Source organism: Lissotriton vulgaris, chromosome 4_1, assembly GCF_964263255.1.
Source record: "Lissotriton vulgaris chromosome 4_1, aLisVul1.2, whole genome shotgun sequence".
NCBI lineage: Eukaryota > Metazoa > Chordata > Amphibia > Caudata > Salamandridae > Lissotriton > Lissotriton vulgaris.
In genome coordinates, this window is record NC_141691.1 from 311,459,987 (window position 1) to 311,480,946 (window position 20,960).

At 47.1% G+C, this 20,960-nt stretch overlaps 1 protein-coding gene across 4 annotated transcripts in view; it reads left to right on the forward strand.

Annotated features, from left to right (window-relative positions):
• Positions 1 to 20,960, forward strand: part of ARHGEF6 (Rac/Cdc42 guanine nucleotide exchange factor 6) — a 1,115,823-nt gene that overhangs the window by 467,065 nt on the left and 627,798 nt on the right. For all 4 annotated transcript variants that reach the window (XM_086918632.1, XM_086918633.1, XM_086918635.1 and 1 more), the window contains exons 6-7: positions 4,608 to 4,678; positions 11,288 to 11,382. In XM_086918632.1, the coding sequence (XP_086774758.1) occupies positions 4,608 to 4,678; positions 11,288 to 11,382 (166 nt within the window). The remainder of the gene's footprint in view (positions 1 to 4,607; positions 4,679 to 11,287; positions 11,383 to 20,960) is intronic.

Consider the following 20,960-nt stretch of genomic DNA (forward strand, 5'->3'; position numbering starts at 1 on the left):
CCTTAGTCACAAGGGAGAAATCTTGAGAAGAGTCTTGAAGTCCTTTCGTAGAAAGTATTCTTGATTCAAAGATGATCTAATTTGGAAGGGTCCCCGCTCCGGCCTTTATTCTAAAGAAAGGGGTGGGTACATGACTAGGTCCTGCCCTAAGGGTGGGACCAGGAAGGGGGGTAGTTATGCCCCTCTCCCCTGCCGGACTTTCCCCAGGCCAGGGCTGTCGCCCCTGGAACTGGTTCTAACCGGCAGATGCGTAGTGAGCACCGGGGTGCCACTCCGCAGTCACCTTCTCGCAAAAGCCCTACCTACCCAGAATACACAAACCCTGTCTGGGACGGTGCGAACACCGCCCTCGACAGGAAACCCTTTGTCCAAGCTCTCCTCGCTGGAAGGACTCCCAGCAGCAGGAGGTCAGACTCGTGTCTGTGGTGGCAGCACCCATTTTGTGGAGCGGAGGCTTTAGTTAACTTTAACCGGGGTTCACAGTTACGTACATGTTGTGTCCCTCTAGAAGGGTGGAATGCTAACCTCATCGCCAGAATTGGTGAGAGGGCAGCACCCCGATTCGTATGACACCTTACTCGACATGCCTTGATAACGCGACACCGAAGTTACCGATATGGTACGCGTTATCATGGAACAGCCATTGGGTCTTGATTCCGCAAGCTGCAACCGGGCTCGGCTCGGGCCTGAACCTAGCTCACACGAGCCCACGCACTCTGCCTTCAGGATTGTTAAGGCCTGCCATAGGAGTGACTGATAGGAACTCGGGTGTCCATTGTATGGTTAGATATAGAACTACTATACCTAAAGCGAAGGGTGCTTACACGACTTCGCCCCAGCTGTCGTGCAGCCAGTTGTGTCAAATTTAGGAGGCCAGCCAGGGGTGGCATAATACATGCTGCAGCCCCTGGCGGCCCTGGGTACACCTATGCCCTGAGTTACAGGGTCTGATAAGGTGGCCCAGTACCAATTGGAAATGTACCTAGGGTACATGGAATCCATTTTAAAGAGAGAGCAGTAGGCCTGGGGTCCTGATTGGCAGGGTCCCAGGTCGACTATGTCCAAAACCAGCTAAAACACAGGGCAAAAAGTTGGGGGCAACCATAGTCAGGATGTACCTTCCTACAATCACCGCCATAAGGGCCGCATTGTCTGTCCCCGATGTCTGGGGGCCTCCGGAGACTCCTGATCCCCCGCTCGGGCCCGCAAACTTGTCCATGGGCCCTTGTTTCGAAGCCCCACCACTATTTCCTCCTCTGGTCATGGCCGGTTCCGGTCTCCCCAGGCGTGTCACTCGGCCTCTGCTGTGCCGTTTGAGGGGGGCCACATCCCAGGAATATCACACTGTTCGTGGGCTCCAAGGGCAGCTGCAGCCTGTCGTCGGAGTCGCACCCAAGGCTCACTGCCTCTAAAATCCCTTGCTAATTCCAGCCGGCCACACCTTCAGTGCCACACAGTTTCTCCGCATTAGTCACAAAATGGTGTCACAGTCACAAAATGTCATGTCCCAATGATCCAGTGCCAGCAAGGCCCGTCTCCACTGATGTCAAGTGAGGAGCTTGTATTCCCTTATGTCCGCCGCTCAACCCTGGGCTCGGCGCTCCTCAGCCGTCAACCGCCTCTGCACTGTCCCAGCCGACCAGTGGGGACCAGACTGCCCCTGCATGAAGGAGGGCTCCCCGCTTGCTTTCAAGTACCTCTGCGGCCCGATACGGCCGCCGGGGGAGGGGGGGGGACCGTCCATACTCAGGACCCCCCTCCACTTGACCTCACACAGTCTCTGCCAGGGAATAGCCCTCCACACCCGTGTCCCGCAGGCCCACCTCTGCCAAGAGAATTCACCATTCACCAAGATTGAATCCCCGGCCCGCAGTGTCCACTAGGCCTCGCCGCTGCTGCTCACACCTAGGCCCGGCGCCTCTCAGCCGCCAACCGCCTCCGCACCGTTCCAGCTGACCAAAGGGGACCAGACTGCCTGTGCATGAAGGAGGGCTCCCCGCTTGCAGTCCACTATCTTCGCGGCCTGAACCGGCTGCTGGGGGGGGGGGGCTCGTGGGTACTCAGAACCCCCCCTCCACTCGAGCACGCACAGTCCCTGTCCGGGAGCACACCACCTTACTTGCGCCCCTGCGGGCCCGCCGCCGCCAGGGTATATTGCCACCTCCACCGGAGCACCAGCTTCTAGAATGCAGTCCCCGGCACCGCAGCCTTCTCCAGATCACCCTGTTGCCGCCTACACCAGGGCCCAATGCTCTTCAGTCGCCTGTCCCCCCTGCACGGTATCCTGCAAGGCGGGGGCCTCCTGCCCGCCTTCACTGCCTCCGCGGCCCGAACCGGACACCGGGGAAGGGGGCGTCGATGCTCAGGACACTCCCTACGCTCGGTTCCCCTCAGTCACCAAAATGTAGGCCCCGGCTTCGCTGGGCTCACCAGGCCTCGCTGCTGCCACTCCCACCTGGGCGCCGCTCTTCAGTCGCTGATCGCCTCCTCAAGTCCCTTGTAGATCAGCGGGGGCCAGACCACTCCGGCCAGACGCCTCCTACCCCGGCGCCGGATCAGCGCCTCTCGCAGCCCATCTCGACGTCGCCTTACGCACCGGGGTCCACGAAACTCGAGGTCCCTGACTCCGCTTTCCAGCATAGGCCTCTCCGCCTCCGGGGATCACTGCTCAGTCCCCGGTGCCCCTGGCCAGCGAAGACTGCTCAGGAATATCGCCACCAATATCCGCCACGGGGACCCTCCGTTGGGGTACTGCCAGATGGGGGGGATTAAGGATAAATGAACGGATTCACGATCGGCGGGACGGAGCTCTCTTAGGCTGCGTCCGCCATGATGGCTACCTTTTTAGCGCCGTTGTATTGCTGATGATTGCGGCGGCGGCCCTAAGCTTCAACGGCGTGCGTCTCACTCGATTTGCAGCGAGACCACGCCCCCCCATTATCATAGCTTTTAAATAGACTCATTTGAGCAAGAATACATCATTTCTTGTATATATGCTAAACTTTATAAATTACAGAGCAGCACCCCTATTTAGATTTTAGACAAGATATGACTCTGATAAAACATTACATAATTCCATAAGTATGCCATGTTTGAGCATAGTCTTTTTTCTTTGCCCCAGGTTACTTTAACCTAGGTGATGCTACCACTGGACAGGAAAGAGGGCAGTGCCCCTCTTGGAAGACGAGGGAGTCTGCGCTCCATTGGACTGTAGGCTAGTATGTGGTGCTACCATTTGACTTGCGACTAATGCTAGTACATTGCTGCTTTATTAGTGTCTCTTTGTAGATGTAAATGATGTTCAGGAGAGCTTTCAAAGGAACTCTACTCAAATAATAAACTGCATGCAGGATTCCATACACCACTAAAGTTTATTTTAATAAATAACTCGGTCCACCCACACAGAAAAGTAGTGCTCCACGTGCTGGCCCTTTTCCTTTACTATGGAATAATTTACATGATAAATGTATCCCTATCTTTTCAGACAAGATGCATATCTTTCAAAAAGGGACACGCCAAGACTTAGTGAAAGAGTGCATTTGTCCTCTAGAGATAGGAGATCCCACCTCTCCAAAGCAACTACCTCATTGAATAGCTAGCTTTTGTCTTACCTTTTATTCTTTCTCAACCGCAGCTACATGTCAAGCAAACCCCAAGATTGACCAATACTCTGGACCAGTGTTCAATCACCACTGGCATTCTCATTCACTTCAAACATTCAGAGAGAATGGAGTGCAGCATAGAGGTTCAGACGTTCCTTTCTCCCGCATTACTATCAAACCGTATGTACAGGCACACAGCGTCCAGCATGGCCTCCCTTGGCACTTCATACTGAACACATAGCGTTTGATATATCTTTTGACAATCAGGCCAAACTCTTGCCTGTTGGAGAAAGCATAACATGAACTCAAACAGTATAGGTATTTCACTGATACAATCTAGGTGGAAAATATATGCTCCAGATATCAATCAACTTTGACTGACCTTTGCCATTAGAATGACCAGGTACACAAGAATGGCATTAATGACTGTACACAGGTTGTGGTAAGTGGTACTGCCAAGATCACTTGTGTGCCTTTATGGTTCACTATTCTACAGTAATAAAATCCTCTTTGCTCTCCAAGTTGGTACTTTTTTGTACATGTAGTTCGGGTGTTGCATGCTCATCAGTGGTGTTGTTATGACTTCTGTATATTGAAAGACCATCATCCCAGTTGTTTGTAATGTGGTACTTGCCATTTGCTCGAGGTATTTACCAGGTGCGGTATAAACCATCCCTTCCACTTTCCATGCAACAACCTTGGGGTAGTTTTTAACTACATTTCCATGAAGACAGAATGTATCTTTTGCGGTCCCCCTCAGTGTAGTACCCACAAAAAGGACCAATCCGGTTTATTAGTTAGTTTTATAAAGGATAGATATGTATATATCAGGAGTATGCGCAGGTATCAGTCAGTCAAAATGTGCAGGTAACCGATACAAAACCCTAATTTGTGACTAGATTATGGTGTTGTAATGGTTGTACATTTAGTTTCTTTTATTTATATTTGTGAATTATTGAATTGTGCCTTTAAATTCTTTATCACTTTACTTTTATTTCTGTGTAGATAAACCCATCTCCCCTAAAGCCTTAAAAGGATTTGAAGCCATTCAACTTACCAAAAATTATTACAATGCGGTAAGTGTTCTATTATTAATTGAATGATTTTCTATTTAACGTTTTATCTTAAGTGCATACACATAGCTGAGAAAGAGAAAATACGCTTCAAAATATTCTGTATGCTGTTTGTAAATCTTTGAATCTAGCTACTGTGATGTATAGGATTCATACTGATAATTTATAATATCACAAGGTAGTGAACAACCTCATTATATTATTTTCTGTTCAGTAAAATAACAGGTAGGCATAATAATCATTCAAGTATCTAGATAGCTTTAATCTCAGTTCTTTCCTTCCTGTTAGTTGGTAAGGGTATTGGCTTAAAACTATGAAAATAATAGTCCTAAAAGTAACACTCCCCAATTGTTAGTTCTAAAAGTCAATACTTTGAAAAAGAAACACTTTCCAATAGGCTATAGGTGGCAAATGCACCAGGTTAAGGGATTGGGGTATAGGTTTATGGGTTAAGGGTTTAGGGAACAAGGTTAATGGTATACATTTAAGGGTTTTGGGTTGGGTATGGGTTAGGGATGTAGTGCTAAGGGTTAGGGGCATAGGGTTAAGGGTTTGGGGTAAAAGAATATGGGCTAGGGATTTCAGGTTAAGAAGACTGGATATATCCTTAAGGGTATAGGATTATGGGTTTGCAATAATTTGTTTTTGTTTTGGGGTGTAGGGTTTATGGGTTAGGGATATACGGTTTAAGTGTATGTGGTTAAGGGTTTGGTGTTTAGTTAAAGTTTCATGGTTAAAAAAAAAAAGGTTATGAAAGGAGGGTAAAGGATTTGGGGTAGAGAACTAACCACTATGATTACATTTGTTTAGTGTCTCGATTAGAAATTTGTAGCTTTTCACACATAATTCAGTTCAATACAACATACCACAGTTTTGAAGTGGTAAAAACAAACAGATATCATTTCTAAGTAGGAAATTCAAATTAGCAAGATACACCCGTGGTAATTACCCCTTTGTACAGTGGCTGGCTTGTTGGCCAAATTTTTAATTGTCATCTATAAATGTTACCATCTATTAGTTGTCAATGTAGATGCTAAAGTACATGTCTCTAAGGATCCTTTACAAGCTGTTTATAAAAAATCTTTTTTTCTCATTGAGTGAGGGAAATCCTTTGCCATTTAATTTAAATCTGAGCCCCCTTACCAGATGTAATTCTTTTTACCGAGAACTCTTATTTGTACTGCACATCACTTTACTATTGAATGTATTTTTCTTTCGGGTAGCTATACATTACTGTGTTTCTGGAAATTAGTTGTCAGTCCTTCTGTATTGGTGGTTAAAAAAACTTTCAAACTGGTTGAAGGACCTACAGATATTGTTCCTCTTTAATGCCAGCAAACTACCCCCAAACAAGAAGAGCTCAAGTGCCAGGTTCTCTGATTACTGCATGACTTCAGTGTGCTCTTATTTTGAATACTTTGAATACTCCTGCTTTAAAGCTAACATCATTGCCACCTGTTGCGAAAGCCATCATCTTTCACAAAGGCTGTGCCTGAGCAGCAAGCAGAAAATGACATTTAAAAGGAAACCAACCCATACTGCTTCTGAACCGGTGGATCCACATCACCTGTCTGGAAAATGTGTATGAAAGTGGAATCCAACTGAGAACCACTCAACTTGGTTCCAGTTCCAAGTTCTTTGTGATCAAGGAGGGAGTGCTAAACATTGTACTTGAGACCCACTTCCTCTTTCCACCTGCAGATCCAGTGTCAGGGCCCACTCTGTGCTACCCCGAGTTGAATGACGCGACACCTGCCCACCCGAAGGAATTTTATGATGCCATGCATGCCATCTTTGGGCCACCAACTCCCTCAGGCGCGCCTTTGGTCCCCATGGAGATGCATGGTGCTTTGACAGGGTCACCACTGATGGGTTCACACCAGATGCCAGCCAGGCCCTCTGGCTCAGCCCCCAAGTTTGGCTTGATGCCTCCACTTGGGCCTATACCCACCCATGGCCCTGCTCCCACTGGTGATTAACCAGATTCTACCTGCACCACTTGACGAAGAATCCCCATCTACAACTCCAAGGCGACTCCACTCGATGTCGACACCTTCGCTGTCTTTGGCAAGCTTTTCCCTGTTTTTGAGCAGGGCGCATCTTTTGCTGCCATGATGCGCAGGGCATCAGAGACCCTTGACTTATAACTGCCTGTCATAGAGGTCAAAACTAATATCATGACAGACATGCTTGGCTGAGTCTTTGCTCTCCTACAATGAGGCCCCACCTCCGTTTTTTTGGGGCCCTGGGCTAAACCATGCATTAGCGCTCCTCTGCATCCCATGGATGTTCATTGCCATAGACCACCCCAGGTGACGCAGCCTTTCTCTCCCAGCATCCTTCCCCTGAGAGCATGGTTATGCAGTACTCAACTGCCAAGATCAACTCGGATGTATTCCCTTCCTCCCTACCAGACAGGGAATTCCTGAGGCTTCATACATTCAGGAAGAGGATTTTCTCTTTTGCCAGCTTGGCCTTGAGGTTGGTGAACACTGCATGATTTTGGGCAGATATTCCCATACTCCATGAAGAAGATCTCACCATCCTCAACCAAGCCCTGGTTAACAGTCGTGATACAGCAAAGTTTGAAATTGGGGGTGGGCTAGACACCACAGACTCCCTAGACAGGGCAATGGCCTCTAATGGTGGCATTCCGTCACTATGCCTGTTTGCTGTCCACTGGATTTTTGGGGGATGTTCTAGTGTCCTTCATTGTCATGCCATTTGTTGGGTCATGTTTGTTTGGTGAGAAAGTTCATAAGGCTCTTGAGCGATTTCGGGACAGACTAGCCACCACCAGGTCTCTATGCTTCCCTCTTGCTTCCTACTAATTGCAGCAGTCTTTTTGCCCCGTCCACAGCTGTGGTCAGGGCACCTATGGGTGCCAGTAATAGCCTGCCCCAGGTGAACTGGCTACCCAGTCGGGGTTGAGGATCCCAGAAAGGACCCTGGAGTCATACCCAGCGTGCTGTCCATTCTCCCACCCCTCTCCTGCTGCAACATGCAAGTCACTTTAGTGAACCCTCCAAGCTGCAGTCGTCCGGTTGGTGGCAGCATATGGCACCGCGTGTCCCAATGGAGAAACATAACTTCAGACAAGTTGACTCCCCAAATTGTGCAGAAGGGTTATGCTCTTCCATTCGTGGAAACTCTTCCACTTTGCCACCTTCCCCAGATTGGCTGATAGAGGACAATCTGGTTTTGCTCCATCAGGAAGTGCAGGCTCTGTTGGTAATCGAGAGGGGGCCCGATATAGGGCAGGGCTGCTATGCCTGTAGCTTCCTGCTGCTGAAAAACAGAGGTTTCCACCCCTTACTAGACTGGCACATTCGCAATGCCTTACCAGGAAAGCAATTAAAAATGTTCAGGGACTGTCTGCCCTCAATCCTGGAGACTGGATGGTAGAGTTGTACTTGCTGGACTCATACTTTCGTTTCATTGTCCTGCTGGCCCACAGGCGTTATCTGTGGTTCATGGTGGGCCACAAGCATTTCCAATTTGCTGGGCTCCCCTTTGGAATTACCAGTGCCCCTTGGGTGTGCACGAATGTGATGGTGGTGGTTACAGTCCCTCTTCGGATGTTGGGGATTGCAATCTTCCTTTACCTCGAAGACTGACTGCTGAAGGTGGGCTTGCCCAGGTATTCGTCACCCACCTCCAGACTACGGTGAACCTTCTGCACTTTCTGTGGTTCTCTGTCAAGGTGCTAAGATCACACCTGACTCCTTTTCAGATGCTCCCTTTCATCTGAGCCATTTTGATTACAGTCCAGTTCTGCTCTTACCCTGCAAAGCAGAAAGTCAAGGACATTCGGGCTATGAGGCTCTGTCATGGATTTCGTTAAGACATACTCTGAAGATTCGGGGTCTAATGGCCTTCTGCATCCTGCTGGTAAAGCACGCCCAATGTCATATGAGGGCTTTCCAGTGGTATCTGAAGTAACAGTGGACACAACCAGAGAATGCTGGTTCAGGTGTGCACAGACAACACCACAGCCATGTGGTATTGCAACAATGAGGTCGGTCAGGGTGGGGTCGGAGAGCATATGCCAGGAGACTCTGTACCTCTCAACTTCGCTGGAGCATCAGGACATCTTCCTGTTCGTACAGCAACTGGCAGGTTCCCTGAATGCCAGAGCAGGTGAACACAGCCATTGATGCCTGGCGTATCACGAATAGCAATTACATCAGGAGGTAGCACAAGGTCTCTTCCAAGAGTGGAAAAAGTTTGACTTGATCTGTTTGCCAATGCCATAACCGTGCTGCGTTATCACTTCTATGCCCTGGAGTTTCCAGAGCGTCTCTTGCTCTGAGAAGCTTTCCGCATCAAGTGGGACTCAGGACACCTGTACGCCTTTCCACCAATACCACTTCTGCCCTGAGTTCTCAAGAAGATCAGGGCTGGCTGGGCCCAAGCCATTCAATGGCTGCAGATTGAGCACTGACAGTATGGTATCGCGATCTCCTGAGCACGAGTATCCGTCCTCCAGTTAGGCGTAGAATCCTGCACCTGAACATGCATACTCTCCAAATGCATGCCTGGAAATTGAGCAGCGACAGTTGAGGGTTTTTGGATTTTCGTCCTGAGGTCTGTGATGTCATCTTGGCAGCCACGCATCCCTCCAATAAGACTGTATACAACTGCAGCTGGGATAAGTTTGTGACTTTTGTTACTCACGTCATGTGGACCCCCTTTCTGCTTCTCTTTCTGAGGTATTGCTGTTAGTTTTGTTGTTATCCCAGCAAGACCTAGCACTCTTCAATGTTAAGAGTTAACATTCACCAATTTCGGCTTTCTTGGCAACCCTCCCTGTTCAAGTCACCAGTTGTGACTCGTTTTTAAAGGTTACAAAATGTGTTCCCTCCTACCGCTTTAATGATGCCCCAATGGGACTTCAATCTGGTCCTCACATAGCTTATGTTTTCTCCCTTTGAGCCCATGCACAGTTGCTCTCTGTTGCTCTTGACAATCAATATGGGTTTGCTGATGGCATTACATCAGCTAGGAGCGTTAGCGAACTTCAAGCTCTCTTAGTTAACCCTTCCTACACCACCTTATTTTTTACCAGACTAACTGGTCCTTTTGACGCATGCCTCTCACCTTCCGAAGATGATTACCACCTTCCATGATGCAAAGAACACCACGTTGCATTCCTTTTTCATTTCACCATATGCTTTTTTAAGATAGGGAGAGACTCCATTATCTGGACCCATAGAGAACTCTCCTTTTGTACATCGATGGCACCAAAGGCCATTGGATGGATGGTGAGCTCTTCATTGAGTTTACTGGGGCAAAGAAGCGCAAGGTTGTGCAGACGTGGACCATCTCACGATGGATCGTACTCTGCATTAGGAGCTGGAAAGCCGTCTTGAGGGCTTATGGGCCCATTCCATCAGGGCCGAGACCGCCACTACTGTGGCAGCGCAATCAATACCTTGCCTGAACATCTGCCAACCTGCCATGTGGGTGCCATTCCACACGTTCACAAAGCACTACTGCTTGAATAGTCAGGTCACACCACTTTCATACTACACAAAAATGTACATACAACAGACAATGCGAGAAAACATGTAAATTATTTTCTGGTTGGAAAAACCAATATTCACAACAAAGCCATACATTTTTCTTATATTCAACAGAACATTGTTTGTGTTTCTTAAAATCTTTTACTTATTTCAGGCTTTAACAGTCTACGCGTTTCGAACTCAATCAATCTTGAGTTCTCATCAGGACCATAGTCTGTGGAAAAGAAGAAAATAATTTTCTTGATTTCACCTTCCTTTTTAAACAGTGCACTACCTCTACCACTACTGCAAGCTCCTTTATCTTACCTCTCACTCAGAGAAACCAGATTACGTGAAGTTATCCCCGTCGCCAGCATACATCTTATGTGAAAGTATATATGAAACATGGTCAGAAACCTACTTCATATAAACTCTCAGTCGCCCACTCAATCACTAGATCTCATTTAACTTACTTTTTATCGATTGTCTATATCCACATGTGTTGTTTAATGAAGCCTGGAATTCCCGTTTCTAATAACCAGAAAATAATTTATATGCTTTCTCGCATTGTCTGTTGTATGTACATTTTTGTGTAGTATGAAAGTGGTGTGATTGAATGTGGGATGAGATATACTTTGAAATGTATTTAGAATGCTGATTGTAAATATAAAGATTACTAAAAGTTGTTTTTTTTGTATGTTGTACATAAGGTCTTAAATATAAACTTTGTAAAAAAATTCAATTTTTTCAAAAAAGGTGAATATTGAATAATTGACTAAAGCAAAAATAAAAATACGATACTTTTCGATCCAAAAACATTGGTTTGATTTCAGATGTTTTGCAAAAATTAGGGCAATTAACTAGGTAGCGGCACGTGCACTTCTCTTTTTTTATGATAATGATTAGAGTCAATAAACCTGAAAAAGTAATGCTTCTGTTTACTACATTAAACATATATTGTTTGTGTGAATCTGTCTACAGAAATCTTCCATAGTTTTGAATTAGTGCTTGCTATAAAGGCACTTTTAGTACAATTTAAAGTGACCGTATGTTGATTTTTCTTATTATAAAATTATATTTTATCTGTTATGATTTCATATTTTTTCAGGTTGTGCAGAATCTCTTGGAGACTGAACGTGATTATGCAAAAGAGCTACAGTCACTTCTTGGAACCTACTTGAGACCTTTACAGTCCAACGAGAAGTAAGAGACTCTATAAACCCGGTTTACATTTAGTCAGAAGAAATCTTGTATGTCAATAAAAAAGGTTGCCCCATTCCAGGTAGTGGGACACATTTAGAATATGTATGCATCTTATTTATATAGATTTTTGCCATAATGCAGACCCAGACACTGCTTGTCTGAAAGGAAGAGCTATTACATCATTTCTATCTTTGAAACTTTTTGAATTATTAAAGCAACAGTCAAATAAATAGGCCAAATCCGCACAAGAAACTACTAAAACTCAACTGAGCTGCGAAGAATTTTCTACATTCTTCACGGACAAGGCCAACCAGCTAGAAAAAGAGCTCAGGTTAGCAGCTGACAACCTTCATAGTCAATTACCTAAACAAAACAAGGAATCCTTGACAAACGATCATGATAGATTGACAATCAATGCACAATGGGCAACTTTCAAGCTATATGACCAGAATACCATTGACAAAACTCTTTCGTATATCAAACCTAACAACCACTACAATGATCCCCTTCCCTCTAAATGCCTAAAAGGAATCAATCCCATTGTTGTTCCTGTAGGGACAAAAATAATAAATGCCTCACTTTCACAAGGAATACTACCAGACTGCCTAAAAACAGGTCAAGTCCTCCCCGTCATCAACAAACCTACAGCAGACACAGCAGAGCCAAATAACTTTCGCCCAGTAACTAATATTCCTATACTTGCCAAACTAATCGAGAAATGTGTACAATATCAACTGAGCGACCACATCACCAATTTCAAGCTGCTGGACGACTGTCAATCTGGATTTAGACATGGACATAATACGGAATCAGCAATCCTACACATAATAGATGACACGCCCCTAATTACACTGGCCACGCCCCTTTGAGAGACCCCCCAGTTTATTCATCCCATTTAAAGCCCTGCCTTTACAACACATTTTGTTGTAAAGGCATGAATCGTAAAGGGATATACCTTTTAAATATAAGTATTAGGTAAGTATGGGTTTTTTTTTGGGGGGTTTAAGGTGGGTATAGGTTTTGGATGGCAAGGGTACTTTTAGGGTTTAGGGTGGGTATGAGTTTTATTGTGGGAAGGGTAGTTTTAGGGTTTAGGGTGGGTATGGTTTTTTTTTTGGGTGGCAAGGTTTTTTTTAGGGTTTTATGGGTTTTGAGATGGCAAGGATAATTTTAGGGTTTAGAGTGGGTATGGGTTTTGGGGTGGCAAGGGTAATTTTAGGGTTGAAGGTGGGTAGGGTTTTGTAATGGCAAGGGTAATTTTAGGGTTTAGGGCGGGTATGGGTTTTGGGGTGACAAGGGTAAGTTTTAGGTTTTAGGGTATGAAGGGGTTTTGGGGTGGCAAGGGTCATTTTAGGGTTTAGGGTGGGTATGGGTTTTCCAGTGACGAGGGTAATCTTAGGGTTTCTATGGGTTTTGGGGTGGAAAGGGTAATTTCAGGGTTTAGGGTGGGTATGGGTTTTGGGGTGGCAGGGGTAATTTTAGGGTTATGGTGGGTAGAGGTTTTGAGGTGGCAATGGTGATTTTAGGGTTTAGGGAGGGTATGGGTTTACCAGTGACAAGGGTCATTTTAGGGTGTGTATGAGTTTTGGGGCAGAAAGTCTAATTTTTTTGTGGGTGCTAGAGAGCGCGCAACCAGTATGGCCGCACTTCTGTGAGGCTCCTCCTTCCTGGGATTCATATCCTTCAATTATCCTGTGTAAATGTCCAATAAAATACGCTTGAACATCCGAGGATGATTGGTAATGCCTCCCTAACCATCCGGTAGAAAGTGAGGAGCGACATGAGATCTGCAGGCTGCGAGTTGCGCATCGGCAACTAAGACCGTGCTGGGCACTGGAACGGAGGAGAGCTGTGAGACGGCTGCTGAGTCCAGGAAACACCTTGGCTTAACACGCGTCTGATAGGCCGCCCATCCTTGAGATCACCGGCCGTCTGGAGCTTGGTGCCGGAGAGCGGCGCTCAACCTGCGGCAGCACGAGACTGCATCGGGAAGTAGGCGGCGGTGGGGGAACGCCCCCAGGGGTAGTAAGGAAGACTGAAACCCATGTTACAAGACCGCGGCCGGGAGACAGATATTGTTGGTACGCTGAAGGGCTGCCGCCGGGGATTACACATGCTGAGATCCATACGCGGCAGGGTGTGAAATCGGCACTGAGATTACGACAAGTTGCTTGCACGACCTGAGGATTAACAGTGGTGAGCAAGGTGCCCTGGGGGCGAAGGAGCTCGCGCTGCAAAGTGCGCCATAGTTGAAGCAGTCCAGGAGACAGACCCCACCCCCCCCCTCCCCCCCTCACCCTTTAACTGGCCCTATCCACGTGGCACTGGCTTGGGAGACCGATCCGAAGATTGGGAGGCCCTGAGAGTGGTGCTGCAGGCCACACTACAGGTGGGACTAAAACTGGTGCCTCTGGGAACTGCTTAGGGCGTATTTGTGGCGCTGGATAGTGCGGGGCAGCAAGTGCAAATCTCCCCCCCTGCTAGCGACTGTGGCCTGTGGTGGTGGCGCTACAGAACCTGGGGACATTCGATGGTCGTTGAGACTCCCCCTACACCCCCCGTTGCGGGCTGTGAGATCCGAAACAGACTTGGGCAGGGAGCAGTGGTGTTGACCACAGGGGCCCCGAGACCAGTGATAGCACTTACCACGCTGGAGAAGGGAGTAAGTGATGTGTCACATAGCTGCATAAGAGCTGCGAGGGAGAATATAGGCTGAAGTGCAGTGGTTGAGGAGAGAGGCAGGGAGCGACGCCCCCCTACCAGGAAGCCTAACGCACGAAGCGGGACCACGATCCATACGCGGGAGGGGGCTGCAAACAAGTTGGAGCTGGTGTTACCACACAACTCGAGTCAGACAAACCAGTTTGGAAATATCTGAAGTACCTACCCAAGGGCCCCCACGTTTTTTTTTTTAAATTATGGGCCGCCCTGACGCTAAGCAGCCTAAAATGACCTTTGATACGGGGAAAACAGGAACTAAGCAGGCGCAAGAGGATCAGGAGCAGGAGACTGTGGCGCAAATAAGCGGAAGCACTAACGCTCAGACGTCGGACATAAACAATATTCTGCAGGAGATCCGTCAGGGTTTTGCGACGGTGGTGGACAAGGTGGACAGAATGTCGTCCAGGATGTACGCAATCGCACACAAGCTGGATGGACACGAATATCCCATCAAAGAGATGAACCGTCGAATATCGGAGACCGATGACGTCACTGCTCAGCACACAACACAGCCCACAAGAATGGATAAAATCCTGCGCACAATAGCAGCCAAGAATGAAGACTTGGAAGCGCGCTGTCGGCGCAATAACATCCGCGTAATAGGGATACCGGAGTCGACGAACACTGGTCGTATGGAGGAATATATTGAGAAGCTGCTGTTGGCGGATATTGGCCAGGATGCCTTCTCTTCGCAGTTCATCATAGAAAGAGCGCACAGATCACTCGGGCCGAGGCCAGCGCCTGGAGCCCCGCCGCTTCCCATTATCGCAAGATTATTGAATTATCGAGATAGGGATATGGCTCTCAGGGCAGCAAGAACCAAACAGACGCTGACCTATGATGGGAACACCTTCTCCATATATCCAGACTTTACAGCCATGGTGCCAGGAGGAGAGGCGCAAATTCATGGATGTAAAGAGGAAATTACGATCTGCACAAATTGATTACGCACTCCTGTACCCTGCAAAACTCATCATCAAGGGAAACAGAGCTTTTTCACAAATCCGCAACAAGTGGAAGATTTTCTCTGATCGGTGAAGGCGAACAAGGGAGGAGGTGGCCAGGAGGCTCACAGCAGCGACGGGATCGTGACGTAGACTAACATATGGAATTATGGATTTTCCGGGCTGAATTTAGAAATTATAGGTTGGACACTGATGGACTAGCGTATCACGTGGCCTGAACTGTCTAACGGGAGGTGAGGCCTTTCTAATTGAGTCATTTACATGTAAGTTATTAAATCCCAGGCTCCGCTCCCCCAAGCCCGGGCCTACCGCACATTCACGAGGAGGCTTGCAGTGAGTGGAGGGATCGCGTGACTGTCTGGTTATGTACCCCAACGGGTATTCCCCCACAATGGTTCATTGTATAGTTGGTGTAGAGATGTTGACAGGGTGGTTGTTGTTGACGGGGGTGGGGAAGGGGGGTGGGCTCTGGATTTTGGCAAGTTTGGGTTGCTTCAGTTGGGGGGGGTGGGAGGGCACAGAGTTTGGCTGTTTGGATGCACGATTGGGGTTGGGTGGTGGGGTTCTTTGGGACGGTACACATTAACGTCATGCTTTCTGCCTGTCTATGCTTCAAATGTAGTTATAGATTGGATTTGTGGTGGAACAAGTCTGCACGTTGCATGATTATTGACATTGTCTGGGCAGGGCGAGTAAGGACTGAGCACCGCTTGGGTTCATGCATTCTGCGGTTGTAAGTGAGCTGAATAATATTACGTTGAATGTGAGGGGGCAGGGGGATCCGCGAAGGAAGCGCCATGTGTTATCTTATCTGGACAGGCATCAGTTCCATGTGGCATTCTTGCAGGAGACGCACTTTAGCCAACAACTCAACAACACCTTTGCTAGTAGATGGGCTGCACACAGGGTATTCTCATCCTACGCCTCGTATGCGAGAGGCACAGCGATGATTCTGATTTAAAAAAGTGTACGCGGTTCACATTGGCAGGGGTGAGGCGTGATACACAGAGGAGATATTGTATGGTCTGGGGGAGATTAGGACCCAACTCGGTCACTCTGGCCTGTTGTTACGGACGAATATAGAAGACCCCCACTTCTATACAGAGTTATGGGCCCAAATTGTAGACATTGGGCCCAATCATATACTATGGGGTGGGGACTTTAATGTTACACGAAACCCGGATTTTGATAGGTAGCATCCTGCCCCCCATCATTATACCAAGGTCTGTACGGTATTACATACCACACTCACAGAGTACAATTTAATAGACTCCTGAAGACATTTACATCCCAATGTCCGAGAGGGTACCCATTTCACTGCTCAGGCAGCATCGTGGGCGGGACTAGATTACATCTTCCTTTCTGTGGGGCTATGCCCCGCGGTCGCAAGGGTGCAACACCTGGCCAGAACTTACCCGGACCATGCGCCTGTGAGGCTTACCTTATTCTAAGCAGATTTTGGTCCACCACGGAATAGCTGGAGATTGCAACCTGCTGTGTTGCTTGATACTGTGTTCCAGGAAGAGCTCAGGAAGGAGGTGCAGGACTTCTTTGCGCTAAACAAGGGTTCTGTTGATAATGTTGAGAACATAGGGGAGGCATTTAAGGTCACTTTGAGGGGATTTTGCATAGCGAAGGGGGCTGGTGTGCGTTAAGACATTTTGAACACTCTACACACGCTCAAGACCGAACTCAAATCGCTGGAAGCGTCACTTGCTCTCCACCCAGATAAGGTTATTCAATCAAAGATTAGGGAGAAACTTCCGGAATATACAGAGGTGGTGAGTAGAGAATCATGGTTTCGAGGGTGGGACTGGATAGCCCGCCGTTATGGTGAAGGGGAGAGACCGGATAAGGCACTGGCTGAAACAGTTTGAAGGGCACAGGGCTCTAATGTGGTGCTAGAACTGAAAGGGTTGGATGGGTTGATATATAGGGACACTACTAACATACTGAATGCCTTCACAAGACATTATACTAAATTATATACTAACACAAGGACGGACAGGCTCGATTTAGAAGAGTACTTGGGAGATGTATCCCTGGAGTGGTTGAGTGACACACAGCAGCAATTTTTGAGCACCCCGTTTGAATGGGATGAGGTGAGGGAGGCGATTATGCATATGCAATCTGGGAAGGCCACAGGGATTGATGGCATCCCGATCGAGTTTAACAAAAGTTACATAGACCTGATGGCCCCAATACTGCGGGAAGTATATGAAGATGCGTTGGAAGTGGGACACCTCCCCCCCTCTATGAAAGAGGCCCTCATCACCTCCCTTCTAAAACCGGGAAAGCCACCACAGCATTGTGATTCTTAAAGGCCCCGTCATTGCTCAACTGTGATGTGAAAATACTTGCTAAACTCATTGCCACCCGTCTTAGTCTCCTCATGGAAAACTTAATTCTGCCCGACCAGTCGGGCAACTTCTCACAATTTAAGAACCTTCTTTACGGTCATGATTAATGTCTCATCGGAACTACCTTTGGCTGCTATTTTTTGGGATGTCACAAAGTCTTTCGACTCTTTTGAATGGGATTATGTGCTTGGTGTGATGTCCCGTATGGGATTTCCTCCTATTTTTCTCTCCTGGATAAAATTATTATACTGTTCACCGGTGGCTAAGGTAACCATTAATGGTAAAGTGTCCCAGGGGTTTTCGGTCAGAAGAGGCACAATACAGGGCTGCCCCCTATCGCCGTTACTTTTTGTGATACCGGTGGAGCCGCTAGCGGCGAAGGTACGACAACACCATAGGGACAGAGCACTGAGGTGCAATATGAGACAGATTTTGATATCCCTATACGCTGATGATATCACGCTCTATATTTGCGATCCCCAGCAAAACATGAACCCCGTCCTTAGGGAATTTATAATTTTTGGAAGACTCTCGGTGTTAAAATAAATCGGAGCAAGTCTTGCATTTTTCCCCTTACCGCTGCGACGGCTAGATTCCCATTGGGCTACCTGATAGCATGTGCGTAGATGAGCTGAAATATATAGGGATCCGTATAACAAGAGATAGGGACGAATTGATGCGCCTTAATTATGGGACCGCTATGGTCCGCATATTGAATAGCATATCACGTTGGATCACTCTCCCCCTGTCCATGGCGGGTAGGGGATCGCTGATTAAGATGGTAATATTACCCCATTTACTTTACCTATTTTTAAATATCCCGTTTCATCCAGTCGCAGTCCGAACTGAGGCGATTGGTGTGGAGGGCAAGAACCCGTGGCTCCAGTGGAATGTTCTCACTAGTCCGTACTCTCAGGGGGGGTTTTGCATTCCAATTTTGAATTATATTATTACAGCGCGCAAGCGCATTATCCCTTTTTCTGGGTGCATCAGCCACGGTATATGCTGCAGGTGGCGGCGGAGCACTGGCTTGCTCTGCCGGTTCCTATTGACGGTGCATTGTATGTCTCACTCCCTAGTAGAGACAAGGCACCAACGACAGTGTCCTGCAAGATTACTGCTTGGTCACAAATAGGCAAGCTGCTGGATGCGCCTATGCTCTACTCGCCACTTCTGCTGCTAGTGTACCACCCTAGTAGTTCAGGGATTAGGCAGAATTGATGGACATACACTCAATAGTCAGTATGACCTTTGTCCAGCAGGACAGGTTTTTATTTTAAGAGATATGGAAAACATAAAAGGATTTTTTACAAGGTGGGTACAACCAGTAACCCACAGGGGACAAGACAAAACAGGGGGGTAAACTTGACGCAACAAAGGCGGTCTGTGCTAGTATCTCAGTGAACAGACAATGGTAAAGTACAAAGCATCATTGTGAACAATTTTCTATTTGTAGGGTACATATGATGCTACTATGTCGACGGCGTTTCGATGCCTACACACAGATACATGGCATCATCTTCAGGACAAAGAATTAATTTGTTTGTCTTGAAAGCATAACAGTTTTTTGTGGCCTATAAGCATACATACAGTTATATTGGGGAAACAAAAAAGGGAGACAAAACATAAACATTGGTCAATAACAAAAAGACTAGGCATGTATATAAATCTGACCAGTGATCATCTGTGGCATTGTGAACTGTTTGTGGCAGTTATTCATCTTTTAGGAATAGTAATTTTGTGAATTGTAACGTGGTGGTGTGACAGGCTTTTGTTTCCATGCAACCTATTGTGAATTGTTTATGATAGTGGGGACAACACTTAAAATCTGACGCAGTGACGGAACTGTGGGGGGCGATGCATGAGATTAAAAAACATTCAATGAGCTCAGAGTTGGACCATGCAAAGTCTAAAAACGGGTGGCGAGCGGTGTATGCGGCGAAGTGTTGGTAACCGGCGCTTACGTGTAAAGAGTTTTACATGCGGTTCAGAGGCGAAAGGAGTTTGTGAATTATCGTTTAGCTCTACGTGATCAATTTCAAATGGAAAGTAGCGCGAGCATACAGATCGTGATTTACCAATATTGTGGTCCACAAAGTAGTCTGTTAAGCAGTACCTATGCTTTTGGAATCAAAGCAAGTAGGGAAAATGAAGGGTTTAGGAGCACAATAGTATCCTGCCAAAAAAGCGGGAAAATAAAAGAGTGAGTATAAACATATTGATGGACCGGTGCGAAGGTGATGAAAAGCTCATAAAATAAAATAATTACCAAACCAGGGCAAGGGAGCCTCTAAATACGAGACCGGACCAATCGTGTCTCACTGAGAAGGAAGAAAGTAGATTTATATGAGTTATGGTCCTCGTGGGGTATGGAAATGCCGATTAGAGCATTCTGCAGGTACTTACTTCCTGGTTTGGCTGCTCCTTGTCTATGCAGGATACAGAATGGCGGGAATCGCTGTCGTGCTCGTGCCTGAGGGCTAGATACAGGGGAATTCGGAAATGAAAGAGGGACTAGTCGTGGTGAGTACGGCGGCCATGCTGGAAAGGTGCGGGAGTGTTTAGAAATAGGTAAAGGACTAATCGCAGTGAAACTGGCGGCCATGCTGGAATGGTGTGGGAGTGAGGAGAAGGGGTTATATAAAAAACCATGTGCAATAAACATTTACATATTTACATGAATTGTTTAAGAAACATCGCGAAACCTAGGAGGAAGTCAGGTATGTATTACAGGGTGACTGATCACAGGAGAGATGTCCAATCTTCGAGACGATTGAGGCCTGTATGGATACTGTTGGTGCGCAGTTACGTCCGCTCCTCTGGGTGGTGTTTTTACCATGGTGATGATTGTCCATGTCAGATCATTTTCAGTGTGTCACCATGGCAAAACCACCACCCAGAGGAGCGGACGTAACTCAGTTACTGAACAAGGAGGAACTTCACTGGATACTGCGCACCAACAGTATCCATACAGGCCTCAATCGTCTCGAAGATTGGACATCTCTCCTGTGATCAGTCACCCTGTAATACATACCTGACTTCCTCCTAGGTTTCGCGATGTTTCTTAAACAATTCATGTAAATATGTAAATGTTTATTGCACATGGTTTTATATATAACCCCTTCTCCTCACTCCCACACCATTCCAGCATGGCCGCCAGTTTCACTGCGATTAGTCCTTTACCTATTTCTAAACACTCCAGCACCTTTCCAGCATGGCCGCCGTACTCACCACGACTAGTCCCTCTTTCATTTCCGAATTCCCCTGTATGTAGCCCTCAGGCACGAGCACGACAGCGATTCCCACCATTCTGTATCCTGCATAGACAAGGAGCAGCCAAACCAGGAAGTAAGTACCTGCAGAATGCTCTAATCGGCATTTCCATACCCCACGAGGACCATAACTCATATAAATCTACTTTCTTCCTTCTCAGTGAGACACGATTGGTCCGGTCTCGTATTTAGAGGCTCCCTTGCCCTGGTTTGGTAATTATTTTATTTTATGAGCTTTTCATCACCTTCTCACCGGTCCA